At 38.9% G+C, this 12,098-nt stretch overlaps 1 protein-coding gene across 8 annotated transcripts in view; it reads right to left on the bottom strand.

Moving 5' to 3' along the window:
- Positions 1-12,098, bottom strand: part of PALLD (palladin, cytoskeletal associated protein) — a 189,541-nt gene continuing 177,443 nt past the window's right edge. For all 8 annotated transcript variants that reach the window (XM_064417660.1, XM_064417661.1, XM_064417659.1 and 5 more), the window contains 6 exons: positions 11,052-11,146; positions 6,014-6,146; positions 4,829-5,036; positions 3,954-4,119; positions 3,064-3,197; positions 1-2,090 (listed from right to left, as the gene is read on the bottom strand). In XM_064417660.1, coding sequence (XP_064273730.1) covers positions 1,918-2,090; positions 3,064-3,197; positions 3,954-4,119; positions 4,829-5,036; positions 6,014-6,146; positions 11,052-11,146 — 909 coding nt within the window. In that variant the 3' untranslated portion in view covers positions 1-1,917. The remainder of the gene's footprint in view (positions 2,091-3,063; positions 3,198-3,953; positions 4,120-4,828; positions 5,037-6,013; positions 6,147-11,051; positions 11,147-12,098) is intronic.

Genomic DNA, 12,098 nt, shown 5'->3' with positions numbered 1-12,098 from the left:
TTTCTATTTGTGTAATATTTATTGATGCTAAACCCACATTATATCAGCACAACAGTCCAAAGTAATGATAATACATTTTTATAAATACAAATAAAAAGTGGCAAAATAATGCTAGTGAAGCTAAACAAAAAAGTAAATTAGCATGTCACAGTTGAGGAAAATTTGGCAAAAGATATGACATACTTCAAGAATAAAATCAGATTATTCCCACCTGTCAGACTGATGTTAATCTAGTTTAACCATCCCCATTACTAGTCATATCCTGCACCAGAATAGTACTACCTTGTGTGCTAAAGTTTATTAGTCACTAAAAAACAAAACAAACTTTGTGTACTTACAAAGCAATACACGTATAGCAGTAATGCAATATATGGTGTACACAATTACAAAATTAAAAAAAAAACAACAAACAAACCCCTAAGTACAGGACTTCTGAATAAATGAACTGAGATTAAAGATTTCAACACTTTTATTATAAATAATGAAAGATACCATATATGTGCTTCATATAAGGAATACAGTGTTTTCCTTTCCTAGCGAAGTAGCGTAGCTCGTACCATCAAACACTCATTTTCCTTGTCAGGCCTAGTAATTTTTCCATCCATTCTTCCTCCCTCCCATTCAACTGAAATTCATTTGATTCTAATTTAAAACTACCTAGTCAGGTGTGACTTAAGTGGGGCTCCACTTCCAAATGGATTTGCCTTGCATTCTGTAAGTAGCCTTCAGGCTTTTCACCTATGGTGCACAGACTACCCCTCAAAAGAGTTGACATTTGCCAGCAGTCAGGAGAAGGAAAAAATAAAATCCATCAGAGACATATATTAAGAAGAAAATACAAAAAGCAAACTGGATTTTTTTGCCTATCTTCATTTTCTACTTCCTCAGATTTGCAAACTATCACCTGTGGTGTATACTTGTCACTTAAATCCGTAGTGTAGTTTCAATCAATTTTTCACTTACTATACATTTCTAAAATCCTCATACATATTACACAAGCTTTAAACAGTCAAACATTCCATACATACACTCTCTAGTTTTCAGCTCATGTTAGAATTTCAGAAGCTTGAGTGGGAGTATTACAAGGTTACCTGCTCTCCAGAAATCCAGAGAGTTTCAACCTCTTGCACAGTCCCCCTCCCACCCCTTGCAGTAATTCACTGCAGTGGTTTATACTATCAGCATTTTTTCCCATCTAGTTACCAATGTGTGATCTGGAGTAGATTGTTACTATGTGCCATCTCTTCTTGGTTGTCCTGCAGAAGTAAATTACTTCTGCTTAGACTGCCATTGCTATGGGTTTGTAAATAAGCCTCCTCCAAGATGGCAAAAAGGAAAAACACAAATTAATTGAAAGTTAGGGTGTTGATGTCCATACTAACAGCATTGAAAGAAAGATTATTTTTTTCATGGTTGAATAGAAAGCAGTTTGCAGAGATACAGCATTTGCTTACATTTCTTTCCTTGTCCCTTCCTGTTTCATTCTTATAGTATTGCACTTGTTCATCGTAGCTGTCAGAATGTGTGTAGCCATTTTAGAACTGTTGATAACCCTTGAAGAAAACATCTTGCACCATTAAGACTGTGTAGCATCTACTTACTGCTTACGAAGGTATGTAGTGAAAAATCTTTCTCTCTGATGCATTTTGGCCTCTATGAAAAGGGTTATGAAGCAACATAGGTTAAGGAACTGGTGAATGTGATTTGTTGTGCAATGTGTACATTTCTATTAATAATCTATCTATTCTTCTAATTTGGTATAATGAATAAGGAATATATGGTTACTGTGTTTGTTGTTTATCTTTTGTACATGAAGGTGTCTGCCCTTGCATAAAGTGACATAGGAGTATCATTGGTCAAGGCAATGGCTTTCAGTGTTTCTGCTTTGAAAGAAGATGACGGAAGCGGCAGTTGAATCTACAGATCATCGCTCTCTACCAGGCCAGGCTGCATTGTCAGGTGCACTGGGTTTGCTTCTGGCTGGAAAGCTGCTTTGATGTCTAGTCCTTGGTCACAGAGAGCAGCGTATCGGCTGGCTGAGGGCCGCACCTTCTTTGGCTTGGTCTGCTGAGGGGGTTGTTGCCACTGAGCTATTAAAAGATTAAAAAGGAAAGAACAAGTGTTAGCCTTCTTGAGCGGTGCACCTAAGTGTGCCAGATGCTCAGTCAACCCTTTGTGAAGGAGATAGTCATTTCTGAGAAGCAGAAAACCATTAGATCAAAGGTAAATTTGTTTACTTTCTTTGCATTGTTGCTTTTTGGGGTTTTTACTCAGCATCTAGTTTCACCTTCCAGTGTGGTAAGTCAATACAACAGTCTGTGTGACTTTTTTGGCATTGTTTTCTACATTTCCTTGTGTCACTAAGAAGGGTGACAGCAAGGAGGTTGTTTCTGTGCACTCCTGTTATAGTAATGGGCCTGTTCTAAGGTGAGTTGTTGCACATAAAATGAAATTATCTGGTTGCCATTGCCACCCCTTGTATACTGAAGAATGCTGGACCAAATCTCTTATTCACTATTCCCACTTCCAGCACCACCCCAGAAACCATCCTTTATCAGTCGCTCCCCTCTCCCAGTTAATTCTTGCTATGAGAAGACTGATAAGAGATGCTTCTTTAAGAAAATAAGGGACTGCTTTGGAACAAACTGAGTAATTAAGGAGAAAGCCATAAAAACATCTACTACACTTTTGGTAGCTGTCACAGGTGTATTACAGACTAATGTACAAAAGAAAACAAAAAGTTAGGGAAGTGCCAGCAAAACAACAGTAATAATGATCCACAAAAATCATATGATCATGCCGTTATCTGTTGTTAATTAGCTATATTTAATGTACAAAGCAAAACCAGAAAGCATGCAAGCTTGTTTTGCTTTAGTGTCTGGAAGATGGTGATATATACTTTGACAGAGCATTTGTTGTCTTGAAGTAGATGTTTACTATTGAGGAGAAACTATAAACAAAAGAAAGAGAGACCAATGTAAACCATTCTGTGAACAACCCAAAACTTATAGAACTGTTGCTTTTGGGGGGATTAATATGATCATGAAAATTGAAGCCACTTACTATAAACATCCAGCCTGGCAGTGCAAGACACTATCCCAGCCTCATTCTTAGCTGAAACAGTGTACCAGCCAGCATCCTCCTTTGTAGCTCCCTGAATAAGCAGGCAAATGTAGCCGTAGTTATCCTGGTGCATGCTAATCAAAAGAAAAGTAGAAAATTACTATTTAAATCACAAAGCAGTGTAAGCTGTTTTAAACTGGCATTATAAACTGACCCAATCTTAGATACAGATTGATTATAGTCTAACTTTAATTAAAATTTTAATTAAAATGGAACTTCCTCTGAACTTAGCAAGTGGAAAATAAAGCCTTGAGTATGCTTGACAATTTGGCAGTTTAATATCCTGTATTGAAAACTCAGAAGGTAAAACACATGAAGTAACTTTTCTTTCACGATTATGGATTAAGACATCTGGAGGAGTAGCAGGAACACCAGATCTTACCCAGACTTTTTGTGGAAAGGATAAAGAAACTTGAGGACGATCTTAAAATATAAAATACTGAATCTTAGTTGCTTAACTGTACAGCAGAATTATGAATCAGTTTCTGCTGAAAAGCACAGGGTGTTTCTTTTTAAACCTTGGTTTTCACTAGCAAATTTCTGTAGTTTTGATTCAGGAAGAGTAAAACTCCTCTTGCTTAGAGTGCATAGGTAGTTGTGTCTATGATGGAAAGTCTAATGATGGAAAACAAGTAACATTTTATTTCTGGTTCAGGCACCAGGCTGGCTGCAAGTTGAGTAAATGTCATGCATTATTACAATCACTAGTTAATATTTATGATATGCCCTTTACATAAAGCGTTCATGTGACCTTTTAGGTTTTTATTTGCTTTACAGGATAAATCATCATTGAAGTTACACATGGGGAGGTTATTGTTATTCAGTCTAACCTCACTCGGTCAGTGTTGTATGTGAGTGACTCGTTCTCTTTCTTCCAAAATATCTGAGGAGATGGCTCTCCCGAGATTCGACACTCCAGTCGCACTGGGAATCCCTCAGTCACACCTGTGTTTTGTAGCTTCTCTATAAACACAGGTGCTTTTTGTACTTCCTTAGCTGTGAAAATAAAGATTGCAGTTATGTTGACATTTGTCTATGAAAACATAGCCTTTCTTTCAGCAGTGTGCCAAAAACAATTATGAAAGACTTAAGTGGCAGGAAACATAAGTGTTGTCTTCATTAATCATGAAGTTCAGTCATGGTTCTTCTGAAGAAAACAATCCCACCATTATATTAATAGGGGGAAAAGTGAATGCTAAAAAGCTGATTCTGTCCTAAAATAATTGAAATGTAGAGCGTGACAACTAGATAAACTGCCTGCACTATGCTTGGTAAAATGTGCTCCCCCATGTTCCACAAAAGCATGGACTTTTAACTGGAGAAGGAACTGCTGTACCAGAAGGCTGCAGTGGCATTAGTCTGACGTGCTGTGAAACGCACAAGGCATTCCTACTGGCTGCCCAGGGGTAACGTGGGTCTGCACAGATTGGCATCACAAAGAAACATCCAGGGAAATAGTCTGGTTCCTGGCCTCAAGGCCAGCAGCCCCCTTTTCTTAACTGTGTGCAAAGGCATTACATGCCAGACAACTTATGCCACAACATAACATGAATAGCTCACCTATAAATATACCACACTTCTGTTACTGCCAGGTTTCCTTTTCTTACCCTCCACCCCTCAGCGTGTCATTTGACATCATTCATGCTTCCTTTATTCATGCTATCCTGGCAGTGCTCAGTCTGAAAGCTTAGGATGAAGTTATTACCTGCAACAGTGAGCTCCAGGCTGAATGAATTCTCACCAGCTCGATTGCTGGCAATGCACGTGTAGATTCCAGCATCTCTGGATGTGACTGGTTCTATGATCAAGGAGTGCACCCCGTTCTCACGCACCAACATTTTGTGAGAGCTGTCAGGGCGAATTGGTCTGCCATTAAGTTGCCAGCTTAAGTCTGGAGTTGGTAATCCACTAACCTTGAGAGTAAAGAGAACAGTGGGAAATTGTTTTAGCCACATGAAACATTGGAGGAGTCCTGACTTGTTTCTTCAAGGAAGTTCGGTTTGGTTTGCTACTGCAAGTGTACCAAAAGATTTAAAGATCTAATTCTGTCCTGATTTACACATTGAGTCAGTTGTAGTCATTTACTTAACTTTCTGGCCAACTCCCTAAATTCCATGATGTCTTATGGGCGCGACTGAAAAAAGATCAGTGTGTAGATAGGCTAGAAGCTAAATAATAATACATTGCAAAACAAAAGGCAGGGTGACACCTTTTGTCTTTTTTATTGTTTGCTCTTGAGGTGGAATGAGAAGATATTCCTTTCTAGATTAACTTCTTGTCGGAAAGCTTGCAGACAAAAAGATTTTAGCTGACTAACTACTGACCTCTGAAGTTGCATTCCACTGAGGTGTGCCCTGGTGACAGCACCACTTGCACTAGTTAATGCTTGGTCTGTGTGGACAAGTCTTGCACTCTTGAAAGCTGTGCCACTTGCTGTGGGGACTGCTTCAGAGCAAACAGCTTCTCCCAAATAGGTCAGCATAAAGTAAACAGAAGTCACCCAAGCCTGAATTATTTCTGCTCAGCAGAGTCATAAATCAGGTTTATACTGTTTGAAACTTTTAACAGGGGTTCCAAACTCAACTAGTAAAAGGACTTAAAATGTAGAAACACATTGTCTGTAGTGTGTGCTGCTTCCCTCCACACCACAGCATAGCTGAATTCTATAAATCAGTTTACTGTGAGCTCTAAGATTTGCCTGAAGCACTTTCATTGGAAGGGAGGGAAACTTTATTGTCCACTTACTCACTCATAAGCAATGAGATTAATTACCCTGCTAACAGGCTCCGAAACTGCCAATAGGCAAAATTGCTTTGAAAAGAAACCAATGTGGTTTTTGAGTCAGCTGATGTTATCAAAAGGCTGCTGCTACCCTTTGCATGACACTTGCCTTGCAGTCCATCCTGCATAGTTTTCCTTCTTGAACAGTCAGGTCTCCAGGAGCCTGCAGAAAATGAGGCCGGAAGAATCGTTCCTGAATTGGTTCATTTTCATCACCACTGTCCCTTGATCGAGATCGTGGTCTTAAAATAACATGAAATAAAGGTAAATTATTTTTTTTCCTCTGCTAAATCAGAAGAACCATAATCACTTCTTTAACCTTTCCCATAATCGCCCCATATTTACACACATGCACTGGTAGCATTTGGCCCAGATTGACTTAATTATGACACTACAGTTATTTAATTACTTTCATTTAATTCACATCTTGTGACAAACTATGACCTATAAAACAATATTGCTGCAGAATAACAGCTTGCAAATTAATTAATTTTATGAATTACAGTATTTTTGTTTAGTCTTTAAATCACTGTACTACAAATAAAACTACAAATAAGTTGGCAGGCCGTGGCATGAGCTTCAGTTCCCCATTTCTAGTGTCCTGTGTATTTAATCCCCTCACTGCTGCTAATTACACCAGAAAGTACATGGGCTGTTCATACATCATGGTTCCCTTTCAACAAACAACAGCAGCTGAAAGCTAACCCATCTCAGTTGACAAGAGACCTTTCACATCAGACTTATCTTCTCTTGTTCTGCACTAGTGAAGACTGTACAGAAAATTCTGTGTATTGAATTGCTGTGGATATATTTATTCCTCATTGAACAGGTTTTTTGTATGAAATACTCTTGAGTATTTTCAACGCCACCAAACTGTGGAACGGAAACAATGAGTTTCACTTGTGAGAAATAGGGAGAATAACTTTGGTTACTAGTTATTTGTTTTTTTATATAAAGGTACCATAAACAGTTTGATAAATAATAAAAAGGGAAGAAAAACAACTCCTGTCCCCATACACACTATCAATCACCTTAAGCTTCCATGATATCATTTAATCCATTTTCAGCATTGGCTATTTTTCCCTTTTAATTTAATCCATCAAATCTTTTTCTAAGTGATTCCTCATTTAACTAGATTTTTGTTTCTGTTGAAATTAGATTATTCCATTTGTGTGATTTAGTAATCAAAGAATCTTGAAACAATTTTTTACGTCCATTTTTGTCCTTGCCTGATCAGCTCCAGTGGGTTCCATTCTGGAGCCATCTGCTGCCTACAGTAACATCCTGTGTAAAGAAGAGGGGCTACTCAAATATCCTCCAAAGACCTCTTTTATCAATGACACATCACAGTGAAATTCTCTTCTCTGAATCCCACATCCTGTTAACTTTTGCCAGTGTTTCTGTTTTGGCTCCTGTTTGCAGTGCCCATGCTGCAGTACAGGTGCCCATATGCATTTTCTACTGCCCAGGGTCATTTTTCCAGGTTAAAACAATTCACAACAAAAAAGAGCCTAAACCCCTCAATGGTTACATTTGGAAAACATGCTGTACTACTGCATGGGAGATAAACATTGCAGCTGCATGCTCTGCTCCACTGAGGCTGCAGTTAATTACAGCTGCTTGAAATTGATTTATTTTATAAGGGCTCTGTTGTTGCCCTTTTCTCTGATATTGCTGTGTTTGAATTGGCCAGGCATCACCTGTGCTATGGTATTCTCTTTTTAATAATTCACTGTTGACTTTTTAATGATCATCACAGTTGTCTGACAACTACAATTAAAGGCAAATGGAAGGGCTGGGGGGGCTTGTGTAGATAGCCACTCAATACTGCTTAATAATGTAGGACTGGATATTGAAAAGGGAAACACAGAATAATATCCCTGCACACACTAAGAGCTCATGTAACTCTTCAGGTGCCTAAATCTGTGTCTGGAGCACCTCACAGTTTTTGCCACTTGAACATGTCCAAAGTCACTTCAGTAGGTCCAACATGGCAGCTCATAAGCAACTCTGAGCTTTAATTGGTGAGCTGCTGATCAGGTTTGGAGACATAGATGCCTTGTGCAGGTAGATGGGATGGAAGATGGAGAGCAATAAGGAAAAAGTATACTGATATTGTTTGGTAATGAGTTCTGCAAGACCAACTAGAAATTATAGTATCTAGTCAAGTGAGTGCTGCACAGTTCAAGCAACTTGAGCAAAATCTGCCTCCACATTATTGATAAGCATCCTGTTGATAAGATGCCAACCAAGTACAAGTAGCTGGTGCTTCGTAAGGTTTTGCGAAGCTGAGCCAAACAGGTGAACTGGCACCACAGAAGTGTGGAATCCACCCACTCACAGCTGCAGGAAAAGGCAGCACTGGTCAAAATTGGGAGGTGTGTGTGGGGAATTTGTGTTAAATAAAACGGAAAACAGAGAAGTTAAGAATTTGTGAATACAGATTTTGCATTTCTGCCTCTTGGTAAGTTTACCCTAAAATCACAGACTCTTTTTTTAGCCTTTGCCTTGCGTGGTGAAACTAGGGTAATTTCAATTCTAAAACATTTTGTGGTTTTAAACAAATAATGAAATGAGTAGAGCCAAGTAGCTTCAGATGTCTAAGAATGACAAATTGCAAAAGACTGGAATAACTTGGATTCATCGTGGGCTCTTTGGAGTTGCAACGCAGCCATTGCATTGCAGAGATCAGCTTCAGCACAACTGAGACCATGTAAGACTCCACGGGTTGGTACAGTACAATGCACGGGAATTTCAGTAAGGAGATGAAGAAGACTTCATGACTGGCCATATAGTAATGATCACTAATTTAGAATTAAGGAGATTAAGTTCAAATTTATCCCCTAATTGAGAGCAGGGTGATAGGAATGTTTAGTTTTTAAATCTCTTGTATTTCATGATTTATTTTGGACTCTGGCTGCCATGCTTAGGTGACACAATGTTTGTTGAGCGCCTTGTCATCTAAGGGATTGAGTCCAAGCTTTGTACACATCAAAAAATTCAAAAGTAGCTGTCCACATCAAGTGATACTAAGAAAGTGATGTTTGTCAGCTAAATGTATTTTATATGTTTGTCAGAAAAATATATTAAGAGTGAAATAAAACCCCATAGTTCTGCCAGAAAACATTCTGTAAGAGTCAGAAAAAAAGCCTGTCAACAGTGTAACAAGTAATAAAGTTCATTAAGCTAATAATTACACTTGTAGTAAAAGAAGCAAACAAATGATTTTGTTACTCTCAAGCAGAAAATCTTATAATATCGTAGTGCCGTAGGAATATTACTTATCAAAAGTCAAATGCAATAGACATGACAAATACCACAGTATATGGGAGAACAGTAATTTGGCATATTACATTAGAAAAGCCAGTGGCAGGACTTTGTCTTAGGAAGGTTTTATGTGTTCTCATTTCATCAGTCTTGGGTGAACCCTCCAGTGGGCGTAGTGAGAACTGTCACTAAACAGATTCTGTGCTGAATGCTTACAGAAACTGCTCTTCCAGAGCAAAGATAATGGGATAAGCCCTTCACATGGTTATTTTACCCCAATAATTGCTCTAATTTTAATTAAACTGCTCTACAGAAATCCCTTATTTCTAATTCATTACTAACTGGACACAAAGCAATAGTGGCTGCTTGAGTGGCTGTCTCCATTAGAAAATAAAATACCAGCCAGAAGTGACCTTGGACTTTGAATGCATTTGGAGAGATTGAAAAGAGCCTCCTCCATTATTACCTGGGGGTTCTGTCCCTCACATTTTGTCCTTCAGGAAGCTGCAGGAGTGGCAGCTGCTTGATGCTTTCACCCCTACCTACCTTCCCATCATCTTTGCTTTTAAAGGTCTTTCCCCTTTGTCACCCTGTGTGCACTGACTTATTCAGCTGAAACCTGATTCTTCATGGCAGCTTTTCCCTTCAGGGGTTAATGTGGACTTTCCATTTGTACCCATTACCTGGAGCTGCTAAGTGCATTAGTGACTGGAGAGGCTACGCCAGGTGATCCCAGCCTTTTCTGTGCTGTTCTCTCAGAGCAGCCTGGCAGGATATTCCCCTCCGGAGGTACTCTGAGCTTTGGGCTTAACACAAGAAGACACACTGCAGAGGGAGCTGGTGGCCATCTCAGAGAAATGCTGGGAAATGCTTTCAGGGTTGCAGTTTGTTCCATGCAGGAATAAGACTGACAAGATCTTTTAACCAACCAGTCTCACTTCCTAACACTTTATAGCTAGCAGAGGGGGAAAGAGCCTGTTTTACATGCAGCAGTTGTACATTACATGCTAGTACCAGTTCGTACCAGTACTAACTGTTAAAGAAATCCTCTCCTGGTTGTACACTGACGGTATAATTACATGTACTCTGTATATTAGTATACTCTGTGTATTAGTTGGGCAATATTGAGATTCTATGGCTGTTGGAAGCATTAAACAAAAAACATGCCTCACTACAACAGAATCTAGAAACCAGAGCCCTTGAAACAGTTCTGGTAACCAAAATCAACTTTTTTGTATCATCTAAAGCTGTCTAAGCTGAGCTAAACAGCCTCATAAATGCTTTGGGCAAAGAAAAAAATTATTTGAAGGGAAAATTCCCTTCTATGGTCCACAAACATAACCCATAGCTTCGTATGAAAATAACTGTAAACTCACCAAAGATAAGTTTAATACTTTATTTCTGACTCATAATTCCTTATAAGAACTTGAACTGAAATATTAAATACTGAAATACTAAAATATTTCTAATGCAAATCTGATAAACCTCTTTGGCATGCAGTTATTAAATGAACACTTCCTAGAAGCTGCAGAAGATGGGGATTCCTGGTAGAATCCTAATCACACGAAATATTTTTAAAAAGCCTAAGTGACAAGAGCCTTCCCAATAGCTGATAGTGTAATTTGAGATACAGAGTAACTAGCAAACACCACAGAGAAAGGAGGAGGACACACAGGGAAATGTAAAGATATTTAAAAGTCATGGCATTTCAGATTTATACTTCTGAGTGTGCAAGTTCTGCAGCAATTTTCAGACAGCAGAGGTCACATTTCTTCCTGAATGCCGTGCTTTTAACTTACCTGCTTACCTCACATTCTTTACTTTGCCACAGTTATTTTGCAAAATCCATATTATTAAAAGAAAAAAAATGCATCAAATACCTTCTTATGTGAGGCTGACCTGAAGGTGACCAAGGACTGCGGCCTCTTTGATTTACAGCTTGAACCATCAGCCTGCCTGTGCAACTCACTCTGCCCTGTTAGGATGATAGAGAAGGAATATTAAAAGACTTAAAATATGTAATAATAAATGTTCAATCTGATCTGTTCCTTTTTTTCCCCTACCCATTTTATCAGCTTCCAGTCTAACACAGAGCAGACTGGAATGACTGTGACTATAATACATTCATGTTTTGTTTTTTTTAAAAAATGACTGTTAATACCACTGGCAATCAAGTTCCAAGTTCTTATTGACTGTTATTGATGTGGGCAGGAGGTTTCCTCTGTGTGTGGCAAGTGGGCAGAAGATGGCCCATGGTGAGTGTTGGCAGTTACCAACAGAGGCAGTTGTTGCCTCCAAAGTGGATTGAACTACTTGATCCGGTGGGTTCAAAACTCAAAAAACCCCTCATTAATATGAAAGCCAAAATAATTTGACAGGTACTTAACAGGTCCTCTCTGCAGAGTGAATCTGGTTTGAGGAATTGCACTGAAAGGCACAGCTGTGCTGATGGACTTTGGTGATAATTCAGGTTATTTTCAATGAAAGATAAATAAAACATGGCTCTGGTGTATTTGGCCCCCTTTTTTCTTTTACTTTGTGTTTTAGAAGACAGGTTCTCCACCACAAGCACTAGTCCTAACAGATTTGGGATGGGGCTGCCTTCTAAGGGGTGAAGGCATCTGGTGGTCATAATAACATCTCTGCCCCCTGGGCTGGTAGCAGTAAAGCAACATCCACATCAGCTTTGCAGTGTATTTCAGCTCTAAGCTGTGAGCTCCACACTCAAGTCTGCCAGCATAAAAGTGACAAATATTTTTATCACAGTACTTGCGGGGTTGCAAATAGCAGTTCTTTAAGAACTGTCCAAAGCCCATCAAAAAACAATTTCACCAGGCTCACAAGCAGCTGTCAAATAGCAACAACTTTTATGTTCCCTTAGAAATGAAGTCTGTGTCCCACTTCTATTCCCATGACCCATTTAGTCC

Source organism: Passer domesticus, chromosome 4, assembly GCF_036417665.1.
Source record: "Passer domesticus isolate bPasDom1 chromosome 4, bPasDom1.hap1, whole genome shotgun sequence".
NCBI classification, from domain to species: domain Eukaryota; kingdom Metazoa; phylum Chordata; class Aves; order Passeriformes; family Passeridae; genus Passer; species Passer domesticus.
The sequence above is the reverse complement of the archived record's forward strand: the minus strand, read 5'-3'. Positions and strand labels throughout refer to the sequence as shown.